This window comes from Caretta caretta, chromosome 3 (genome assembly GCF_965140235.1).
Source record: "Caretta caretta isolate rCarCar2 chromosome 3, rCarCar1.hap1, whole genome shotgun sequence".
NCBI classification, from domain to species: domain Eukaryota; kingdom Metazoa; phylum Chordata; order Testudines; family Cheloniidae; genus Caretta; species Caretta caretta.
Window position 1 is genome coordinate 46,551,587 of NC_134208.1, and position 23,922 is coordinate 46,575,508.

A 23,922-nucleotide genomic window follows, 5' to 3' on the forward strand; every position below is an offset into this window, starting at 1 on the left:
ATCAGATAATTGCAAACGCTGCAGAAATCAGACAAATGAAACTTGCGAGATTTAGCAGTTGATCTAAGGTGAGAAATAACACATTAGATTTTAAAAAGACTTCCAATATTCTTACTATCAAATAGGAATTATTCAAGATTTTAGAAAGGGGGAAAGAAGAAAGACAATATTGGATTCAACCCCCTCCCAAAAATATATTTTCCATTTTCCAACTTTATAATTATTAACAACATCTTAACAAGTTCTAATGCTAAATAGTTATTTTCCTAATGCTAAATAGTTATACACAGTTATGCAGAGTCCAAAAATGGTATAAGGAAACCCAACAAACAAGATCTTTGAGACTGAGTTATCTCTGTAAAGCTCGTAGCCATCCCACTCTCAAAGGCATGAAGGAATGAAGTTTGTAGTAACAGATGGTGTTGTTTGTATGTTTGCCTCTGCTAACCCTCTTGACCTTAGAATTAGCCTTTTTTCAAATGAGTTGAAAACCTTATTTTAGAAAGCCTTCAGCACAGCAAATTGGTTTGTTTTTATGCTATAATCATTTTAGTTTGTAAGGTGCCTAAAAGTTACATCATTTTCTTTTTAATTGCTTCAACAATATATTGTGAAGAATGTAATGTAAGAAAATATATGCAGTCTGCACACAATCTTGCTCTTAAAAGATTCAAAGCATCTCAGAGAAAGAAGCTTAGACCTCTCTAGCCAATACTATGGTTAAGCCAGGTAAATTCAGCTGGCCAAATTCATTCCAGTCTCTTTATTCACACAATATAGTTTGTACTATAATATCTGAATGAATATGCAAATTAACATTACTGTACTTGATTCTGCAAATCCTTACACCTCTAAATAGTCCCACTGCAGTTCAATGGGACTAGTCACAAGTGTAAAGTTACTCACCTGCTGGATTAGGGCCTATGTTAAGCATGTTAGAACAGCAGTTCTCAACCGGGGGCCGCAAATAGGTTTCAGGGGGTCCGCCAAGCAGGGCCAGTGTCAGATTCGCTGGGGCCTAGGGGAGAAAGCCGAAGCCATGTCATGCAGGGTTGAAGCCCAGGGTCCTGAGCTCTTTCACCAGGGGCTGAAGCCGAAGCCTGAGCAACTTAGCTTCACGGAGCCCCCTGTGACATGGGACCTGGGCAATTGCCCTATTTACTACTCCCTAATGTCGGCTCTGGATTTTATATGCAGAAAAAGAATTGTTGTGGCACAGCTGGGCTGTGGAGTTTTTATAACTGGGGGGGCTTAAGAGAAAGGTTGAGAACCCCTGTGTTAGAATACTATTATGTACCTTCTAAAATACTTTTATTTGATACTCCTCTAAATTCTGTATTACGTTGGGATCGTAGCAGTATAAATTAGTACCACCAGGAAAAAGTTCTGCTGGTCCTGTCCTACATGAGGGCTGATTCCGCATACACTTAAATAAGTGCATAACTTCATACAAGTGAGTCCCTTGGTGTCCCTAGCCTCTGTTTGCCAGAAGCTGGGAATGGGCGACAGGGGATGGATCACTTGATGATTACCTGTTCTGTTCATTCCCTCTGGGGCACCTGGCATTGACCAGTTGGAAGGTAGGATACTGGGCTAGATGGACCTTTGCTCCAACCCAGTATGGCCGTTCTTATGAGTAACAAAGTTAAGCATGTTGCAAAAGTGTTAGCAAGGTTGGGACCTGAGTGAGCCTTACTATGGACTGAGTGCAACATGGAGCTACTATCTATTTTTTATTATATTTTTAAGGTATTGGCTAGTGTAGTATGACAAAAGATTTGTTATAAAGCAGTCTTTGCATGTGCTGAGGTACACAGAAAGACGAGGTTTTGTGTAACGGGGGTTGTCTGATCCTGCAAAAAACTATGAACGTAACTTTCCTCAGATGAATAGTTCCACCTGTGTAAGCGTTTGAAAGACCAGAGCCAGCGACAAGAGCTGTGATTACAATCACAGACCAGGATGACAATCTTTCCACTTTCTGACAATATCAAATGGTGTACTGACTACGGACAAGGTTTCAGACACGGAAGAGGACAGTCAGACTCCATCACCTAAAAGTAGAGATAGAGTGGAAAAATTACAATTTTAAAGCAATATTAGTGTTTGTACAAACTTCTGTTTTTACTGTCTAGATTTACAGAACCCCTCATTTTAACCATCCAAATCAATCAATAATCCATCAGATTCTTCCTCTCCCCCCGGGGTGTGTAACCCCTCATTCAGCTTGTTTTGTTTTGTTTTGCTGGTAGGATGGGAAAGTTGATCCCGTTTCTTAATGGGCAGGAAACTTTGAAGGGTGCAATACTGCCGTTGCCTCTTGCCTCGTGTTGTGGCTGCAGCAAGGAGCAGCAGCAGAAGAGGTGCTCTGGATTGGTGTCCCAGAGCCTCAGGGTCAGAGACCAGAGTCAGGAAGGGAGAGGGGGAGGGATCAGGGAGTGATGATGTCAGCCTGGAATGAGGGGGAGGGAGGGCGAGAGCGAGTGTTCCGGGTCAGGAAGAGGAATGAAAGGAGGGAGAGAAGAGCAGAGCGCCCAGGGACCCGTGCTAACGAGATACAAGTGATTGGAGAGCAGGGGCCCCACAGGAGACCATAAGAAGGACTTCCCCCGCTGCTCCTGCTCATTGGGCTTTCTGGGACTGGTCTAGGGGGAAGAGTTTCCTCCTTCTCCAGCAGCGTGTTGGATGCGGGTTCCTGTTGCTGCCTCTGCTGGGACTCGCAGTGGGAAGAGGAGGAGCAGGAGGGAGGAGGCTTTGGAACCCGTAGCGGGTTGCTGGCGGCTGGGGCCGCTTTGGAACCCGGCGGGGGTTGCCAGGCGGGAGGGGGGCGGGCGCTTTGGAACCCGGCTCCGGCGGGGGTTGCTAGGGGGGCTCGCAGCCCGGCGCGGGCTGGTCGGGGAGGAGCGTCGGACCCGGCCGGGCTGCTGGGTGCGCTCCCAGGCTCGCTCTTGGCGCGGCCGGCAGTAGCCGGGGAAGGCGGCGGCAGGGAGAGGCGCTGCTGCTGCCAGCCCTGCAGCGGCCGGACCCCTCGTGGGCGGCGCTGGCTGCTGCTATGTTTCATTGCATCCCCCTGTGGCGGTGCAACCGTCATGTGGAGTCCATCGATAAGCGGCACTGCTCGCTGCTCTCGGTGCCCGAGGAGATCTACCGCTACAGCCGCAGCCTGGAGGAGCTCCTTCTGGACGCCAACCAGCTCCGCGAGCTGCCCAAGGTGAGCGCGGGGGCTTGGGGAAGCAAGGCAAGGTCCTGGGATTAAATTGCCCAGCCGGGCTCATTTGCCTGGGCTGGGGCTCCTCCCCCCTCCTCCGCTATTGTTACAGCCTGCTCCAGTGTAGGGTTACAGGTGCCGGCTTTGTGGCGTGGTCGTAGCCGCCTCCCGGTGAGGGGCTGCGCCAGGTGAGCAGCCCCGGCAGGAGCCCGTGGCCCGGATTACCTCCCTCGGCGCCTGCTGAGGCTGAGCGGGGAGAAGTGCTCGTGCTTTGGCCGCTCTCTATGAGCTGTCACAAGCCAGGCTCCCGAGAGGTGTTTGGAAAAGGGGCGTATGGGGGGCGACAGCTCAAGGAAGGCCAGTCCTCTTCTCTCTCTCCCTCCCCCCCCCCCCCCCCCCCCGACTGTGCCCAGGCCAGCTCCTCCGAAAACCTGCAGCTCCATCCATTCGAGAGCCAGCTGCCTGCTAAAACAGGCAAGCCGTAAGGCAGAAGGGAATGTACTGGACTCCACCTTGAATCCAAATCCACTCGCTCAGCTGGTGTTTCAAGTACAGCGTGTCCCCCCAAGGCTTGCAGCTAGGGTGACTAGATGTCCCGATTTTATAGGGACAGTCCCGATTTTGGGGTCTTTTTCTTATATTGGCTCCTATTACCCCCAATTTTTCACACTTGCTGTCCGGTCACCCTACTTGTAGCGTCGTGCGAGGCACGCGGCTCAGTGGTGGTGGTGGGTGAGTTTCCCTCCTCACATTAGAGCGATCCATCTGAAACAGCGCAGCTCCTCCCCTACCAGTCCCCCAAGGAGAACCGCTGGGGGGAAGAAGGTAGCTACTTCTGCCTTAGTTTAGCTGTAGCTCACGAAAGCTCATGCTCAAATAAATTGGTTAGTCTCTAAAGTGCCACAAGTCCTCCTTTTCTTTTTGGGAATACAGACTAACACGGCTGTTACTCTGACACCCTCCTAGAGTTATTTGCTGAGGCTGTTAGTACTAATGACCCAATACACGTGTTTAACCTCTGGTGTGACTTGGTGCAGTTCACCAATTAAACAAGAATAAACTTGTGGTAGCAATGTTTGCCTAGGGAGGGTGTCATCTAAAAAACCAAACAACTCCCTTCCCCCTCCATAAAAATAAAAACCCAATAGATCATAAGATCTGGGCAACTTTCTTTGGTTTGGAAGAGGAAAGCTTGTCAGAATTAATATAGTCCTAAATCAATGGTACTGCCTACAATCAACTATTATCTGTCTAATTAAAGGGACACAATAAAGTTTTTTATTTTTTTTAAAGTTAATTACTATTCCTAATAGCACTGTAGATAATTGCAAGTGGAGGGGAAATTAAAAAATGTATTAGTTTACACCACCAGTGTTTGTTTACTTCTGGTACTTTTCTCAGGTCTGCAGTATAAAAAAATAAACCAATCAGTTTGGCTCTCTGGCTTTCATTCACATTCTGTCACAAATGTCTAAAGGGGCACTCCATTTCAGATCTTGTTAGTGTCAGAACATGCGTTAAAAGTGATTTTCAGATACTACATGCTAATATTGTGGGTTTAAATAACACTCTGCTGTATCTGAAAAGAAGTGACCAGTCCAAATAAACAAAAGGAATAACTTGACTATACATGAAGTACTGTAGAGTGTACAGTACAAAGTAAACAAACTGGATTTTACAGCTGTGATGAGGTTAGGTGTTACATGTAAAACACTCTTAAGTGAGTTGTCACTGTCCATTTACGTTTAAGCCAACTATCTTCATTTAAGCTTTTTAAACCAATAGTAATATTTTTATTGATGTTGGTTCTAAATTCTGGGTCTAGGATTGCTTGATAATGCCCATTTAATGTATTATAATGCAACTGGATTATCAAACTATATACTGATTTTGGTAATACTAGTAGCAGAGGAAAACCATAATGTGGCATTAGTTTTCAGTGTTTCACCGTGGCTCATAGTGGTGTAAGTGGCCTTTCAGAAACAATATTTCAAAATCCTAGTGGTATGGAAGTAGTACGGTACTTGCTATGGGAGAACTGGGGAGATGAAAGGCCTAAAGCTTGCTGGTGTGAATGCCCGTGACAACATCTATTCACATCTATCTTTGTGCTGCTGAGTTATAAGTACACTTTGTATCTAGCCAGGTTTTTTTAATATACTAATCTGTTGGGCTGACAAATTCTCTTTTTTTTCCCTATGATGTTGACGATCTTTCCTTTCTTGTATTCTGCTTCTGGAAACTGAAAATGTTTGATTCTTATTTTGTTGTACTGTAGATTTGCTCTTCAAGTTGATATGAACTCTGCGAGGTCATCAGTGTTGTGCTTCATTTACAGAAAGAAAAGGAGTACTTGTGGCACCTTAGAGACTAACCAATTTATTTGAGCATGAGCTTTCGTGAGCTACAGCTCACTTCATCAGATACTGAAGTGAGCTGTAGCTCACGAAAGCTCATGCTCAAATAAATTGGTTAGTCTCTAAGGTGCCACAAGTACTCCTTTTCTTTTTGCGAATACAGACTAACACGGCTGTTACTCTGAAACCTGTCATTTACAGAAAGCATTCACCAGAACTTTCTGTGTAGTACTTCATTGGCATAGTTTGTCGTGTTTGACAACATTTCCTGTACAACTTCTAACAAATTAAAACTTGCTACTAACCTATTGTGAAACAGTAGGTGTTGCTACCATGAATGGCATAGGAGCATTTGGTGATTCTGAAAAAGCTACAGTCCAGAGTAATTTTAATGAGTAACTGTAAAAAAAAAAAAAAAACAAAAAAAAACAAACAAACAAACAAAAAAAAAACTTTTTAAAAGGTTTTAGCATGGGAAGATGATTAGCCAGTTGGTAAATTGTGGGTGTGTTTAGTTGTTTGTGGGTGATGGTGTGCTATTTTTTTTTTTTTAAAGCGTTCTCAGGTGCAAACTTTGGACCCTAGTGAATTGCAGTGGTGAAAATCTAACGCTGGAAATGAAACATGCTTAACTGGAAACTGAATTTAATAGGCAGTTGAACTTCTGTTAACTCAGAATTCAGTTAAAACAGCCTATGTAACTGAACAGAAATGGATAAACCAGAAAGGAGGAACTTTCAGAGGTGTCCAGTATTGTTTTTCTGGGATCAGGGGAGTATAATTCATTCTCTGAAAGATAAATGTTGGTTTTTAAAACAAGTTTTCTTACAGGAGCTATGACTGTTTTTTGACTCTCTTTTTTAATAAGAGTAATTATGAAATGGTAAGGCGTGACTTTGCTTAGTGAAACTAGAAGTGTTTTTAACTGAAGGGAATGCTTTACTGGTCCAAGTATCATCTTTTGAAATAATTAGACTTCCTGGAACAACAGGTTTGAATCTGGGCATACCTGACTCAACTCTCCATCCTTATGAGGTAGATAAATCTAGTTTCACACAACTCTAGCTTGTGTGAGGCCTTTCAGGTATGTAGTGTAGTTGTAGCTGTGTCAATCCCAGGATATTAGAAAGACAAGGTGGGTGAGGTAATATCTTTTATTGGACCAACTTCTGATGGTCAGAGAGGCAAACTTTTGCAGTTAGAAGAGCTCTGTTTGGCACAAAAACTTGTCTCACTCACCAACAGAAGTTGGTCCAACAAAACATTACCTCACTCACCTTGCCTTTTGGATAGGACCTCTCTTAAAGCGTCATCTGCTCTGTGTGGACTGAACACCCTATGACTTTTTGTAAGAGTATGGCTATCTGACCAAAATTTTCTCTCCCTCTCAACTCCGTCCTTGTGCAGTATACTGTGCTCTTGTTGCTTACTGTAACTGCTGTCACTCTACCTCAGACAGGACCTTGTTTCAGAGATGCAGTGAGAGTGCATGAGGGGGTTATAGATCCTACTGAGACCTAAGGCTCTGAATAAATGTAAAATCGCTCGGGTGCTATAAATGATAGAGGCAGAATGATCCATGCACTTCTTGCAGTCATTACTTTTTGCTGAACAGTGTTGTTGATGTCTGTCAGGTGATTCATACAATAATTTTTCTGTCTGTTCCCTATGCGATCTTCTGCATTCAGCCTGCTTAATGATGGCATATAAATCCTTCTCTACTCAGTGTATTGGGAGTCCCCCAGGTATAGAAAATAGCTGATGGATAAGGACAAGTGTGCTGGGGTTGCAGTATAGCAAGAATCAGAGTTAAACAATAAATCTTGGTAGGTAAAAAGATGTATTTGAGAACAGATGCAGTCTTGTCTGAAGTTTGTGCATGGGCTTTTAGAGGTACTGTATTTGTGTCCAATGCATACAGTTTATGGAAACTGTCTGTCATGATATCTATCCTTATGCTGCCTGGCTTATCAGAAGCACATAAACACATTTACTCGTCTGCCTTTCGTAGTGTTCTATGGACTTTTCTTCTCCATTGTTCTACTGTGTGTCCATTAACAACTTCTGATAAATGGGCTCAGCTAGGGGTAGTGTCTGAATAGATATAAGAAATAATAACAACAAAGTGTGTGTTATAGTGGTCTTCTAATCTTTTGAGATCAGAGACCACATCTCTAAAAACATTTTCTGTAATGGAAATTTTAAAGTTGTGCTGTTTGGAATAAAACTGCCTTGGCAGGGTAATGTAAGAACTTAAGAATATATTTTTTTTTAAATGTGGAACTTTACATCGCACACAAGATGCTGTAGTCATCACTTTATATTAAGAGAAGAGTGAGGCACAAATTTTGCAAAGAATTGGTAAAGGGGCATGTTGTGACCCTCTCTTAGGCAGAAGATGCCATTGAAATTGTCGGTGAGTTCTGTTTATGAACTGATGGGACAATATGGACCTAAATAGTCACCAGTCTTATTTTTTATATTGTGCCCTAAACACACTACAATATTTTTATAAACAAATTCTCATTTTAACACACAAAGCAAACAACTCTTAAACAAAGCTCCCAAAGACCTCCTGAATTCAGCAAAACCCTCCTTAGTCCACAGTTAGAAACTCCTCTTGCTCAGTTCTTGCGTTCACCACACCTGCCCAGGAAAAGCTGTGGGAAGTAAGGGTCCTGCGACATGCCCTAAAGTTCATTATGTGAAATGCGCAAGTGAAATCATTGCAGACCACAGAGTGAACTTACTCTGCAACAACACACACAAATATTTGTGTCCTCGTTAAAATGTCTGTACTTGGGATTGGTTAATGGGATTACTTAAGGCAGTTCTCAAGGAACTTAAGTAAATTACATACTTGACAGAAATGTTTTGATTGTGCTGCTCAGAGTTGTAGAGGTTGTCAGTAGAGTAAGAAGTTACACTTCTGTAGACAGATTCTTCATGCCACCTGCTACTTCCTTATTAGAGGGCAAAGTCTGCACCTTAGCTTTTGAGGCCTTTTGCTGCCATGCATTACTGTGGAGGGGCTAGGGCAGGGGCGGGCAAACTTTTTAGCCTGAGGGCCACATCGGGTTTCCAAAATTGTATGGAGGGCTGATTAGGGGAGGCTGTGCCTCCCCAGACAGCCAGGTGTGGCCCGGCCCCTGACCCCTATCCAACCACCCCTGCTTCTCGCCCCGATGCCGCCCCCTCCCCCCCGGGACTCCTGCCCCATCCACCACCCCCTGACTGCCCCTGGAACCTCTGCTTTTGACTGCCCCCTGCTGCCCCATCCAACCCCGCCTCTCCTTCCTGACTGCCCCCCCCCACCCCGGGACCCCTGCCCCTATTCAACCCCCCGTTCTCCCTGTCCCCTGACTGCCCCCAAAATGGCTGTCCCTGACTGCCCCCTGCCGCCCTCTGACCGCCCCCGAACTCCCCTGCCCTCTATCCAACCTCCCTGCCCCCTGACCGCGCTGCCTGGAGCACTGGTGGCTGGCTGTGCTACAGCCATGCCGCCCAGCTGGAGCCAGCCATGCCACCGCGCAGCACCAGGTCAGGCCGGGCGGGCTCGGTAGCTGGACTGCCCCAGGAGCTCGCAGTCCTGCTGCCCAGAGCATTGCACTGGTGGCGCAGTGAGCTCAGGCTGCAGGGGAGGGGGAACAGCAGGGGAGGGGCCGGGGGCTTAGGGGCCGGGCAGGAGGGTCCCAGGCCATAGTTTCTTCATCTCTGGGCTAGGGAGAGGGCCTCAAGAAGCAACATAGTCCAGTGGATACAACACTGGACTGGATGTCCTGCAGTTTTGAGTGAGTGCTATTTCTAGATCTGCCATGGACCTGTTGTGTGGCTCTGGGCAAATAATTGCCTGTCTCTCTGTTTTCCATCCCACGCATCACCAGTCTTGTCTGTTTAAATATTCTGTTCTGTGGGACACGTTTTGTGCGTTACTGTGTTTGTCCAGTGCCTGGAACGATGGGGCCCCGATCTTGGGGCCTGTAGGTGTTTCTGTAACATCACTACTGATGATACAGGAGGGAGGGAAGCAGTGTGTAGGGAATGAGTGAGACGTAGCCGTAGGCTCACGTAAATACATTGACACACTGGCCAAAATCTCAGTGTCATGCACTGCTATGGTCTAGAGGCTGTGCTGAAAGACTGGTCCATGCTTTGGCTGCAGGTTGGTGGAATAATTACACACTCATCGTATACAAACTTTTGTCATTTTGCTTCAGGCCTGGATGGTAATTTGGCCTCTGTAGACTTTGCTCTAAGGCGATAGTCACTTTCGTAATCTTAAGTGAAATCACAGTACGACATTCTTAATTTGAAATGTGTCCACACAGAGACTTGCATAGAAATAACAAAAGATATGAATTAAACTAGATTTTAGTTAGTTCAGCTCCAGTTTGTGCGTAGACAAGCTCTGAATGTGTTTGCAAGGATTTCTGTAGAAAATCATAGACTACAGGGCTGGCGCGCACTGTCCATCCGTCCGTCCTACAGTCCAGGATCCTGCATTTCCCCCCAAAACACCCACCCATTCCTGAGTCAAAGCATTGTCAGGTGGTGAACGCCAGGAGTGTAAATCAGTGGTGGCAACTTGATGGTTGGTGGTGGTAGCCTTCCATTACTCCACTCAAATTATTTAAAACACAAAAGTAGTCATGGAATTTATCCCCCAACAGTCACTAACTTATTTATAGGTTCTTTGTTTCTAACATGCACTCTACTGTATGTTCTGGTAATTGGTCGCCTAAGAAGTCTTTATAGTATTGTATAGTATCTGATCTTGATTGGAGAAGACTTTATTGAGTAAAGAACCAGCTGAGCAGCATAACTTCCCTGTGTGTAAACTAAGATATCTGCTCTTTGTTCACCCGGTCCTTATGTAGTTCAGCCTCCTATAACTCATAGGGTTAAGATTAAAAAGAAAAAGTTGATTTGATTGACCAAAATCTAGTAGTTAAGAAAGACCTTTATAGTCTTCACCGAGTGCCTCTTTTTAACATACAGTATTTGACTGACTGTATTTAGTTTTGACCGGAAAAGCACAGTGCATTGGCGCAACAGTGTTCTTAGTCACTTACAACCTTTTATTTATAAACCACGTTTCATTAAATGTCCCTTCTTTACTCACCTGCTGGAGGGAGTGGAAATAGATTTTTATTCTTTCAACTTAATTTATAGTTAGATATCATTTGCTATGGTAAAGAAACTAACTCTCACTGAAGAGTAGGGCCTTTTTAGGATTATCTTCATTTTTCTTTTTCTTAAATTCCTTTCACTCCAAATCTGAAGATGCTAGTGGGGTAAGAGACAAATCGAGTAAGCTCTCAAAGCTTTCTGAAAGGAAGCAAATACACATGCTGTGTGATTCACTTCATAAACATATTTATATTCCTCAAACATGAAAAGGCACACACCAAAAGTTAAGTTTCAGAGGAACAGCCGTGTTAGTCTGTATTCGCAAAAAGAAAAGGAGTACTTGTGGCACCTTAGAGACTAACAAATAAATTGGTTAGTCTCTAAGGTGCCACAAGTACTCCTTTTCTTTTTACACCAAAAGTTAAAAGCTTTCAAGTCTGAACATAAGTCTCCAGTCAACTGAGTTGCATTTCCCAATTTTGTGTGTTGGCCCTTAACTACCGATACACATTTTTATCAACTTATTTATGTTTCAGCACTTGACCTATTACAAAGTTTCATTCAAACCAACCTGAACGTTTAAAAACACATCCTATCATCGCTGAGCTGGTTGGACAGAAGTGCAGGTCCTTCAGAATTTTTGCAAATTTTCAATTCGGCAGTCATGTCTTGTCATTTTACTTCTAACATTTAATGCAATGAACTGTGACACAAATGCTTCTGTATAGATTTGGGGTAGAAAACTGGGTTGTCTTTTGTAGCTTTTAAAATCGAGGATTACATTTCAGCTTTTCTTCCTGTTTTGCAGACAACCTGTGATCTTTGTATTTGGGATCAATTATGTTAGCAAGTAACGGAAAGGTTCCATAACTTCTTTGAATGGCTTTTCAGTTTTTGTCCTTGTGATGTTCCAGTTTTTCATTAGATCAAGCGTTTTCCCAGAGACTGACACAGGCCTTGTTTACACAGAAAATTAGAGTGGCTTAAACCAATGCAAACCTGTGTGTGGATACTCCTCATTCATTTTAGAGTGGCTTATTTCAGTTTAGCCTGTTGAGAGCAGGTTTAAGCTAAATCAAAATAGCCACTCCTAAAATGAAATGTGTATCCACATTGGTGTGTGCATTACATTAAATTTGCACCTTTAGTTAAACTGGTGCAATTCTCTGTGTAGACAAGCCCACAGTGGTGTGTGTCCTCCCTTTGTAATCTGTCAAGTCCCACTGAAATGTCTTGTAATTGCTATAGTATATTAGTACAGTACCTCTTTGTAGAGTCCTTGTAAACTGAATGAGTAATTTTTTTTTCCTTTTCTCCCCCCGAACTGGTGGGTGAACTAAAAAACCCAAATGTTCAAAGTTCTTGGGTCAAACTGAATGTTTTGTTTGCTACAAAATGAATTATTTTCATTTTAGTTTTGATTTGGTTTTAGATATTTTTACCTCTTTTAGTTCAAATTTAAAAAAAAAATGTAAAAATATTTCATTTTGAAAGTGTCATAACACAACATTTTGAAACTTTTTTGGAAAAATATTTTTTTTTTGTTTATGTTGAATTTGGTGAATGGTTTTTGCGAAATATACGAATAGATTTTTGTCAACCCAAAAAATTGCATTTTTTGGTGAATAAACTATTTGTCTGAAAAATTTCACCCGGCTCTAGTCCCCGTATTTATAAAGTGTGTGTGCCATGTCTTGATCAAAATCCTCCTCATTCAGGATAAAGTGCTATGAAAACTCTTTAAACATAGGTCTTTCCTTCTCTTTAGAATATGTGAGACACTTAAGTATACTGTTTAGTTATATGGAAGATGAAGCTTAGCTTCTCCCCTTATGTTATGCATTATAATTATCCTCAGTTATGATGCCATATTTCTAAATAGAATTTTTTTAAATTTGTAGAAAATATGTGCGGCATTTGAAGTTGTCATATGTGGGGAGGAGAGGGGAGATGTCCAATGGAACATAGTCCAGCATGCTATGGATGGGATTATAAAAACAGTTGTGACTAGCAGTGTGGTGATGGCATATACAAGGTTTTAAGGTTAAACTACAACACTAATACTTCCACAAATTACATCTCTATCAGTAGTGGTTAATGGATCTTGCTGTAAATACTGTTCTAGAAGTAGCACCTGGAAACATTCATGTCAAATGCAATTTTAAATTTGCTTGTATTTCAGGCTAGAAATATAGATTATACAACAAATAAATTTCAATAAATTCTGTGCATTCCCTTACACAAAATTCAAGTAGCATGCATATGCTCTGTGAAGATAATTGAACTAAAAAAAGATTTTTTTGTGACCCAACTAAAATTATATATGATACTAAATGTCTCCACTCTTTCACCCTCCCTATTTAAAGTCTGTAATACACTTGCACTGACAGTTCAAATAAATGATGCCTTGCAGAGGAATTATACTGGGATATTATGTTAACGCAACTAGTGTAAGTATACAAGAACACTGTGTGCTGATTGCTCCAAATTGCAGTAGGTTACTAATGCACAATGTTCCTTTAAAATTGGTTTTTGTTTTTTGCTGGTTGAGGCATTAAGAAAATAATGAATTTTTAGTGGACTGACAAACAAACTGCCAACAAAAGAAGAAAACAAGTTCAGCAGAAGTGAATATTTAGATAGCTTCTGCAGAGCCTGTAAATTCCCTGTTGGTGCCTCTGAGAATGTGGCAGAATACAAATGCTTTCAAAAACCTGGATTTTCTTTGAGGTCCTCTTGATTTAATATTTCTTTTCCTTTTATTTTAATTTGGGAGCCCCTTGCCTACATTCCTGTAGAGAGGCAGTTACAGTGGCATTTATCTCGGAGGAAGAAAGAGGGTACATGTCTCAAAACACAGTGTTCATTATGTTTTACTGTAAAACAAGGATTGCTTAGCAGATTGGTGCATGCTACAAATTCGCTATTGAGAGGAGGGGTTGCCTTGCCCTGCTTAAGGTGCTCGAGGGCAGTTTAATTGCAGTCTCAGCAGCACCAGTTGTAATGCTTGATCACTGGCCTCCCCTGCAGCAGCTAAAATAAAATGACAGGTTTCAGAGTAACAGCCGTGTTAGTCTGTATTCGCAAAAAGAAAAGGAGTACTTGTGGCACCTTAGAGACTAACCAATTTATTTGAGCATGAGCTTTCGTGAGCTACAGCTCACTTCATGAAGCTCACGAAAGCTCATGCTCAAATAAATTGGTTAGTCTCTAAGGTGCCACAAGTACTCCTTAAAATAAAATGGTTTTCCCCCCCCCCCCACTGTGATCCTATGTCTGTGGCACCAGATGCTCTTTAATCTTTATTGCTGCTGCTTAGTCCACATAAAGGAAAAAGTAAATCCTTGCCTACAGGAAAACAAAATGAAGCAACCTTTTCAATGTGTTGCATTACAGAGCAGGCATGTGAGTAGAGATGCAGCAGCATGTGAATTTGTAAGCCCAGATAACCCCTTGTGCTTTTTTTTTCTCTGTTTCTGTAAAAGTGAGCTGTAGCAGCATAGTCCTGGACTCAAAACTGGCCAGTTACTGATTGTAGGTTAGGGATGGCACGTCTTTTGAGCACAGCTGCCAAACACTAAATTGGTGGTGGTGGAGTGCCAACCTTAGTGTAGCTTCAGTTATCTGATTCGTGCTCTCTCTCTCTTTGGCCTCTTTTTTCCCTTCCCTTTCTGCCTTGCTGATTTTGTATCTCAGACTTCAGCGCATCCATTGGAGGGAAGAGGGGCATGCTGCATTTCTTATGTCTTGTCAAGCACGTCATTTAGAGTGCATGCCAGCGGAGTTTGCATCATGAACTGTAGATCTGTGCTTTCTCTTGCCCTGAAATTTGGCTTTTTTCCTTCCCTTCCTTTTAGTGTGAGTTGCACATGTATGTGAAGCTTAAGGAAAAGATGGAATGCAGAAGCATGACATTCTTTCATGCATTATTCAAAGTCTTAAAATTACGTAATGACTCCAGAAAGATGAAAGCACTACTCTAACCCAGCTGTAAAATTTTGGGGTGGATGTTTGTAAACAATCCTTACCCATGCTCACTCCCATCCCTCTGCAAAAAAAAAAAAAAAAAAACAAACCAAACCCACAAAAAAACCCTCTAGCAGGCTCCTTTTCACTGTGATAAATACTGTCAGATGACTTTGTGGGGCATCCACAGACTTGATTCATTGTACAAAAAGGTGACTGGTTCTTTGGGCCATCCACTACTTTCTGCTGCAGAAATGAGGTCAGCTGGTTGTGATGAGGTCTAGTAGTTGTTGGGGGTTTTGTAGAGGCCTCAGCCAGATCAAGGCCCTGTTGTGCTAGACAAACAATTAAACAACAGTCCATGCCCCCCAAAAGTTATAATAATATTTTTTCTAAATTGATTATTGTCCAGAATAAATTGAGGGGAGCAGTGTTTGTCAGATCCCATTCTGTTCTGCACCCCACTTACTATCCCAGTAAGTAGTGAGAATGCAGGATTTGCTCACTTGCTAATGGTGAGGCCTTTGGGTAGCTGAAAGATCCTGACTTCAGTTATGTTATAGTAACTGGCATTTTATTGTACACAAAGCTGCTGCTGACTATCCTACAGTACATGAGACTCCAACTTAATTTTTTTCACACTTATACCTGTCCAAACCAATTAAACTTCATAGTTATTTCAAATGCTTAACTTCCTCCAGATGATTATACCATGGTTAAATAGACAGTTGGCTGTTTTCTGCTGATCTCTTGGGCTGTCATTCCTCATTGTTCCCACATACTCCTGCTCAGAGGTCCCCATTGATCCCAAACAATGACTATAAACTCTTTTAAGGGCTTCATTGCAACAGTTAACTTGAGGTAGTACACTCAAGTTTCTCCGCTTGAGCAAGCCTTGTGTTATTGAAAGCTGCCATATTGCAAAACAGCACTCATAATGCACAGTGATTGGATTAGCAGCGCAGTGACTGGTTTAACTGGTGGTGACTTATAACAATGAATTCCTGCATCTCCACTACATACAAGCTCCAACCAACCCTCTGCCTCACACCCCCTCCAACAGACCAGCTAGTTTGAATTCTAAGCACCACTTGAGCTGGAGATGTGTGTGTGTGTGTGGGGAGCTGGAGACGTGTATGTGTGGGGATAGGAGTCAGATTATGGGGGTGAAACTTTAGATGTGGCTCTGATAGCATAATAATGCCATGAAGACAAACCCTAAAGCAAAAAGGCAGTTGGATATATACAGTATCTGTACAGCAAAGACAGTAACTAAGACATGTGGCTAATACATTAATGATGTTCTAAAACAGACTATTAATATACCACAGAAATATCCCTTCTGTGAAACAATTAGTGATAAGTACTGACATAGCCATACAGTGACTTGATTTCCACATGGGAGGCATCTGTTAACCAAGCAGGTGTTCAGAGCTGAAACAATTGCTGTTCAATATTAGCAGTATCTCTTACACGTTAAATTAGGTGTTTCTTCTGAAGTTTGGTTGTCTTTCCAATGTAAAAGAAAGTTATTTAAACTTAATATAAGCCATCTAGCTATACTTACTCAAATTTGCCACCAGAGGGTCCACAGAGTTGATTGAAAAGTCTTCTTCAAGAAAGAAATAAACTTGGAGCTTTTGTTTCTTGGGAAACAGTGAAGTCTCATAGTAGTTGAAGAGATGAGGCTTTATCCTTCTCATAGAGGATGCTGGTAATCTATCAGTGGTTGAGTACTTCACTGCTTTAGGCCCAACTGCCCCCTATGTAGGGGAAGATCAGACTCTTATCTTTGGTTGTGATGGATCCTACATCCATAATACTGGCTTACGGTTTTCTTGCCTTCCTTTTATTTTGCTCCTGAGATATATATTGATTGGCTGGAGACTTCCTCCTGGACATATCGTGGAAAATTGCCAGGTGTCATTCAGTTGCTTTTTCAGCCGTGCAGCTACACAGGTAGTCTGTAAACTGACTTTTAAGAAGAATGAGTCTATAACTTTCAGACTGTTGATCCATTATTATCTGAATTTGAAGAGACTTCTTTCAATAGAATTTAAATTACACATTAGGTTTTTTACTGGCCTTTATGGGTTTGGCAGTCTCTTTTTGCTGTAAAAGTCCTTTTTATGTTTTTCAGTTTAGTTTCTGCTCTTGGAATAAACTCCAAAACTAGAATTCAAATCTGAGGTTAGGTTGGACATGGTAAGTGCAGTTGGCACAACTCCCCACGCTTTTAGAATTTAACATTCAAGAATAACTACTCTATCGAGGATTTCTAGTTAATATTCATTTTCTTACTAGGACAAATAAGCACTTGGAATGACACTGTCCTTGCATATTCTACAGATTAAATCCTGCTTTTAGCAAAGCTAATCAATGGCATAGGTTGCATAGTATATGAATATCTACACAAAGCACCAGTCTCGCGGTCTGTCATATTTTTAAATGTATGTAATCCTCTTTGACTTAAAATTGGTGACCAGTAATCTTGAAAAACATATACCATTTATTAAAACTATATTTAGACGGATCTCCGGCTTATAAAGTTAGTCTGAATTTTCTGCATGCAGTATAATTTGTAACTGTATGTGCAGTGTTATGAAAGATTCCATGCTGAGCATTGCTTTCTTCTGTGAAAGTTGTGTATTAAGGTAAAGATTTATTTAATTAAACTTTACATTTGAGCTGGCATGCCATCACTTGTGACGCCAGCAGCAGAGGGTTCCAATGTCCAATCAAAAACATCTGAAGTAAACCCACCGCAACAGTTATTTCCCTCTTCTGATTATTTTAACATTCTTACTCCTGAGGGAATTCTGTGCCCCTGTGTGTGTGCAGAATTTATGTCCCCCGCAGAGTTCTTTGCTTCCTCGCAGAAAAATGACTTTGACAGGGAAGCAATGGAAAGCGTAAGAGCGGTCATACGATCCTCCTCAGCAGTATGTTTCAGGTGTCCAGGGCAGCTGTCAGAGAGGTAAATCACTGTGGAGCAGGGGGCAAGACTTGAGAAGACCTGGCTGGTGGTTCCTATCTTGCACCGGGCTCACCTGCTAGTCCCAGCAGGGCTAGGAAGGACGGGACTTTCTCTTCCCCTGCATGGCATCTGAGGCCATGTCAGACCCACCTTCGGATTTCTCCCCTAGCTGTAGAAAGCTCGGCAAACTGTCTTCTCCCCCTGTCCCCAGTCCCCTTGCGCTTCCTGCACCCATTGCTCCTCAGCTGCAGGGGAAGGGATCACTGTACAGGGAGCTGCTCCCACATCCACCAAACCCCCGTGCATCCAGAACCCCTCATACCCAGACCCTCCCACTAAGCCTCATCCCCTTTCACCCAACCCTGGCCCCCCCCCCACCCCAACGAGCCCCACTCCCCCTGCATCTGGACCACCCCAACAAGCCACCTGGATCGCCACCCTATTGAATCCCAACCATCTATACCCCCACACCCAGACACCCCCCGCCCCACTGAGCCCCAGCCTTCTTCATCTGGACCGCCCTGCAGAGTCCCATTATCATTGCACCCACAACTCCCCAACAAGCCCCTGTGCATCGAGATCCCGCACTGAGTTGCCCTCATCCAGATTGCCCCACACAGAGCCCTCTCAACCCACACCTGGGTCTCCCCTCCCCCTGCCAAGCCCCTCTGCACTTGGATCCTGCATTGCTGAGCCTATCTGCCCATACCTGGTGTACCTGGCACGGAGAGGCAGGGCTCTGGGGTGTTCCTGGGGCAGGTCTGGCCTTCACACTGTGTCAGGGTTGCGTGCAGCCTCTCCGCTGAGTCCATGTCCCTGGGGGGAACCGCACAGTGATCTCCCATCTCTGTGCAGCTGGTGGCCTGTGTTCCCAGTGCCGTGCTGGAGCCTCCATATTTATTTGACAAATAAAATTTGCGGAATTTTGCAGATTTTTAAAATATCGTGTGCAGAATATTTAAATTTTTGGTGCAGAATGCCCTTGGGAGTAAATCATTCTGCAGTTTGGTTTCCATCATCCTCATTCAAAGTGATGCTTGCTCTTTCACACTTTATCGCTTCAATGATATGTTAAAACTGTGCTGCATTTCACTGTTTGGGAGAGGATTTATATGTATATTTTTTCCAGCTTCAGCCCCCTAGCAAGCTGAGGCAATGGTCTTAGCTAGAACTGCAAAAAATGTCAGCTATGCTAGATGTTTTACCATCCCAGTACAAAGGTGCTCATACGGGTTATACGAAATGTTTATACCATATCTATGCTATGACAAACATGCATTTAATGGTATCTGTAATCTCAAAGATTTGTGAGATAATTTGGAACAAATGCCTTTCCTTTTAGCTGTCTTTTCGGAGAGTTCACCAAAACTTCTTTTGGCTTCTGCCTGTTTGCCCAGAGAAATATTTGTGGTTGTGACAATAAGCTTCAAATCCTCCCCTTTTTTCTGGGGCAGCACAAAAGAAGAATAAAACAGTTTTAAAGAAAATTATTCTAATCAGTGTCCTGATAATTACAGAAACATAATCTGCAAATGGAAGATTACTCTCTCAAAACCCGAGGGCTTTTCTCATTTTGGTGGCTTTCATACTTTGGTGTTAAAAATTGTTGCCTAAAATTAGGCTTCTGCCTGAAAAGAAGTGTGGGTTTATGAGCTTAACTAAAGGCCTACATTTTAAAAAAAGTTCTTGTTCAAATTGTTTATCAATTTACTATACGTGAGGCTTTTTATTCTCAAACTTTTCTTCCTAAATCTGTAACTCCTATATACCTATTTTTCCTTTTTAAAAGCTGTTGCTGCCTTAAGACAGGCGAAGTTTTGATCTCTGTTCAGTTATTCTGTGCCTTGATACTTTAATTATAGGCACTATATGAAACAGTAAGTAAAATAAAAGTTCCAGTGACTTTCAGATATCCCCAGTGATATGTTTATTTCTTGGATTTGAAATTCCAGCCTTTATTATCTGAAGTTGACACCAAAGCTATGTTACGTATAAAATGCTTAAGGGGCTATTTTAAAATAGACTTTTAACTGCTTGTCGTCCCTCAACACCCCCCCCCCCCCCATAAGGCCTCAGTTTTCGTCAGATACAACACTGAGCTTGCAACTCATTCATAGTCTCTTCATGGCAACTTATTGTGGATGTAACTGTTGTCATTTCTAGAAAATCAGGCCCTAATTATCTTTCTGAGCCTCCTGCTGTTAGTGGTGGCTTTCCTGAAGGAAGACGTTGCTTGTGATGTTAAGCGTTTTGGTCAATCTGCTGAGTCAAAGGGAGATTATAAACTGACTTTCACATGGCTTCAGTGTGGTTGTATCATTGAAAAGAACACTTAAAGCAGCTTAGCTTCAAGAGTGTTCTTTAGCCCTCCATTATCTTCGTTTTTTTTATTGTCTCTTGCTTTCATCTGCTCCTTATTGTTGTTCAGGCAAGGGATTGAAATATTCATGCAGGATGCTAGTGCATTAATGCTCTGCCTTCTTGCAAGAAGGGAGCAGTCAAAGAAGTCCAGCAACGTGTGTGTGTTTGGCCCGTTGCCCAGAAGAGAAGTTGGAGTTTCATCAATCCTTATTAGAGACTGACTGACTTTATTTTTTGGTTTGCTTGTTTCCAGATTCAGGAGGACCAGTTATAATGTTTGACATGAAAGATTTCATTAAGGAATGAAATGTGTGGTGTACATTTTTTTTTTTTTTTTTTTTTGGTCATGAACATTATAAGGATAAAAATTGATTTACAAGGTCTTAATTTGTGGACTATAGCTAGTCAGTGTCACAAGTGACCCTCCCCCCTTCCTTTGCAGCAAAATGAACAGCATTGAGCTTTGAAGTGTTCCTCCTAATATAAATCCTTAAACACAATGCTGAGAAAAATGGGTAATGTTCCCTTTTTTTCTTTTTTAAACTGAGAATTCTTTCACTAAAGAAGCTGTATTTAAAAAATGTTGCCAAAACACATGCAAAGAAGTTGGATCTGCAGTCAAAACCATGCTGTTGCAGCATATTTTGAATGCTGGGTAGACACTCTGGTCTGGCCCCCATTCAAATATCAAGAAATTATTATGTTGCACTTAGGTTCCTACCAGAGTGCTTTGTGAATAGAGTCCGACTATTATGGTAATTTAGTAATGAGCCAGGTCTATCAGATTACATGTAGCAAATATTTAAGGCAGTATGCTCTCTTGATGAGTGTAACGTGTGCATGCATATAGATTATTTTAACTAGTAAATACTGCTGTTTTGGCCACTAACAAACAATTGGCAGAAGTAAGCGTAGCTCAGAGACTACCTCAAGGCTTCAGTGAGCATTGACAGTGTAGCTCTTGCTTAACTATAAATAGGCATTATCTGAAATTGGAATAGGATCCACTAAAATTGGAACTGAAAAATGATTTAGGCCTGTATAAAAAGGTTACAACAACTTTAAGACTTTTTTCACATTTCTACAGTTTATCATTTATCTACATATTGGTGTTGCCTCCTCAACTGGTACATAAAATGGACATACAATTCTTAGAGAACTTTAAATGTAAGAAATTTAGTTCACTTTGGGAATAGTAACCTGGCTAAATATCTTGTAACTTGTTCAGGTTTAACTGGTCCTATTTGGTCCTTATATATTTTTATGTGGTGTTTGCAATATATATTACAGACATGTGTACATGCTGTATATGTAATAAACAACACTGTGTGGATGAGGAGTTCTCAAATGTTCCTAGTCTGCGCTGTATATTAATAGTGTCTTGTGAACCATCTCCCCTTCCATTTGCAATTGTGTGCACTATATCCCTTCCCATTTGCTTGGAGTCAAGTGATATCCAATATCGTTTTTGTTTTAGTCCTTCATTGTTGCACAGTTGTATTTCAAGGGAGTTCTGCATATTTCTTGACTTCCTAGTGAGTAATAAAAGGTCAGTTTTATTAAAAAAATCATGTGTCAGACCCCCCCCCCCCCCCCATGAGATTTTAAAAAAATAAAAATTGGGGCTTCTTTTTATTTGCCATCTGTGGATTTTTTTATTTTTAAAGCCTTTAGAAAACACTTGGTCCATATTTTCACTGCAGCCATTAGGGCTAGAAAATTTTCTAAATGAAAGCTGAGATTGAGTCCAGGAGCTGGGGCTTAAACAAAAACAAACCCCTCCAAACCTAAATATCATGAGACTTGCAGTATAATTTTGAGTTGGCAACACTGTTTTTCTTTTATAATGCCTTCTTCTGAAAAGCAGTTTTCAAAGTAGAAAATTGTGATATCCAAGTCCAAGCTATCACAAGATCGTCGTATAGATGATGTTTTATTGACTTATGTGAGCACAATATTTCCCTATAGTATTAAAACTATGGGAATGGAACTTACAGACTTTTTAGAGTAGCAAGTTCTCTTTGTGCTCTAACCATCATAACTGGGATGTGGAATTTCTGTGTATGTGAATAGCTTTTATAATTAATATTCTACTTTGTGAGATCAGAATAATGCTGAGATGTTCTCTGAGAGAGTTGCTGAATAAATTATACCAAAATAGTATTTATCTGGAAGTGTAGTCAGCAAACTATATTGCTTAAAAGCCAGCCTCTAAGTAACAATTACGTAACTGTCTAGACTTTATGAATCTGCTGTGATTCATAATGGCTAGAATTTTATAAATGTTCTAAAAGCTACACTGAACTTTATTTTTCACAAAAGAGTGCTGCAAGGTCTACTCACCTTTCATAGCAAGGTCAGTACAAATACCTAGATGGAAATTGTTTTCTGTGGTTCTGAAAAGAATCTGACTTCTTTTTAAGTTGTTTCTGTACTTGATTTTTATCATACTAAGGGTATGTCTTCACTACACACCGGGTCAATAGGCAGCGATCGATCTAGCAGGGATTGATTATCGCGTCTAGTCTGCACGCAATAAATCGATTCCCGAGTGCTTTCCCGTCAACTCCTGTACTCCAGTGCCGCAAGAGGTGCAGGCAGAGTTGACGGGGGATCGGCAGCAGTCGACTCACTGTGGTGGAGACACCATGGTAAGTCGATGTAAGTACGATCTAAGTCGATCTATTCACATAGCTGAAGTTGCATAACTTAGATCGATTTCCACCCCACCTCCCCCTGCCCCAGTGTAGACCAGGGCTTAGTTGAATAAGAAGATTTGTGAGGCAGTCCCTGGGACTTTAGATGTTTATATCAACCAGTGCTGCTGTCCCTCCAAGAAACTTGACATATGTGAACTTAACCAAGTTGCAGATGCATTATGTGAATAATAATATGGGATTTTCTTTTTCAGCCCTTTTTCCAGCTTGTAAAATTACGGAAACTTGGACTCAGTGATAATGAAATTCAGCGGCTCCCTCCAGAAATAGCAAACTTTATGCAGCTGGTGGAACTTGATTTGTCTCGAAATGGTAAGCTAGAGTATTCACAGACTTGTTTGGTTCTGCCCTATTTATTGTACAGAGAGTTACAAGTCACATTGTACCTTAGAGTTGCAAATACTTCAGGAATAGAGGTTGTTCAGAACTCTGAAATGTTCGTAACGCTGAACAAAACGTTACGGTTCTTAAAAAGTTTACAACTGAACTTTGATTTAATACAACTTTGAAACTTTACTATGCAGAAGAAAAATGCTGCTTTTAACCTTTTTAATGTAAATGAAATAAGCACAAACTGTTTCCTTACTTTGTCAATTTTTTTTTAAATTTGACATTTGTTTTTTTTTTTTAAAGTAGTTTAACACAGTACTGTACTTGTTTTTTGGTTGCTTTTTTTTTTGTCTCTACTGCTGCCTGATTGCATACTTCCAGGTCCAAATGAAGTGTGTGGTTGACTAGTCAATTCGTAACTCTGGTGTTTGTAACTCTGAGGTTCTACACTGTACTGTGATTCTCAATTTGCTACTGGGGGTCTTTGTATGGCTCTGAAGCCTCTAAACACCATGAAGAATGTGCTCCTAGATAATGCACAGAGTTTTCTGGAGTGCTAGACTGTGTGTGCTATGGTTCAATGCTAAGGGGAGCCAGCAGTAGAACTATAGCATTAGAGTACTGTTCTTCTCTCTACCCACTCCTTTCTGAAAGGTTAAATACTGTTGGCTGAAGGAATACTAATCTATATATCCGGTTTTGCTGTGTGTGTGTCTGTTTGGTAAGGTTTTCAAGCACAGTTTATAAATATACACCTAGAAGGCAGAGACCAAAATGAAAGATGTGGCAGATAGCCCATTGATGTACAAAGGCTATGCCCTGGCTAGATGTCCATTCCATTCCTCATCCTTTTCTGTCTCTCTCCGCCTAATCTTT

General features: G+C 41.8%; 1 protein-coding gene across 6 annotated transcripts in view; it reads left to right on the forward strand.

Moving 5' to 3' along the window:
- The first annotated feature begins 2,480 nt into the window (after nt 1-2,480).
- LRRC1 (leucine rich repeat containing 1) overlaps nt 2,481-23,922 on the forward strand; it is a 177,661-nt gene continuing 156,219 nt past the window's right edge. For all 6 annotated transcript variants that reach the window (XM_048845272.2, XM_048845274.2, XM_048845273.2 and 3 more), the window contains exons 1-2: nt 2,481-3,211; nt 22,911-23,028. In XM_048845272.2, coding sequence (XP_048701229.1) covers nt 3,053-3,211; nt 22,911-23,028 — 277 coding nt within the window. In that variant the 5' untranslated portion in view covers nt 2,481-3,052. The remainder of the gene's footprint in view (nt 3,212-22,910; nt 23,029-23,922) is intronic.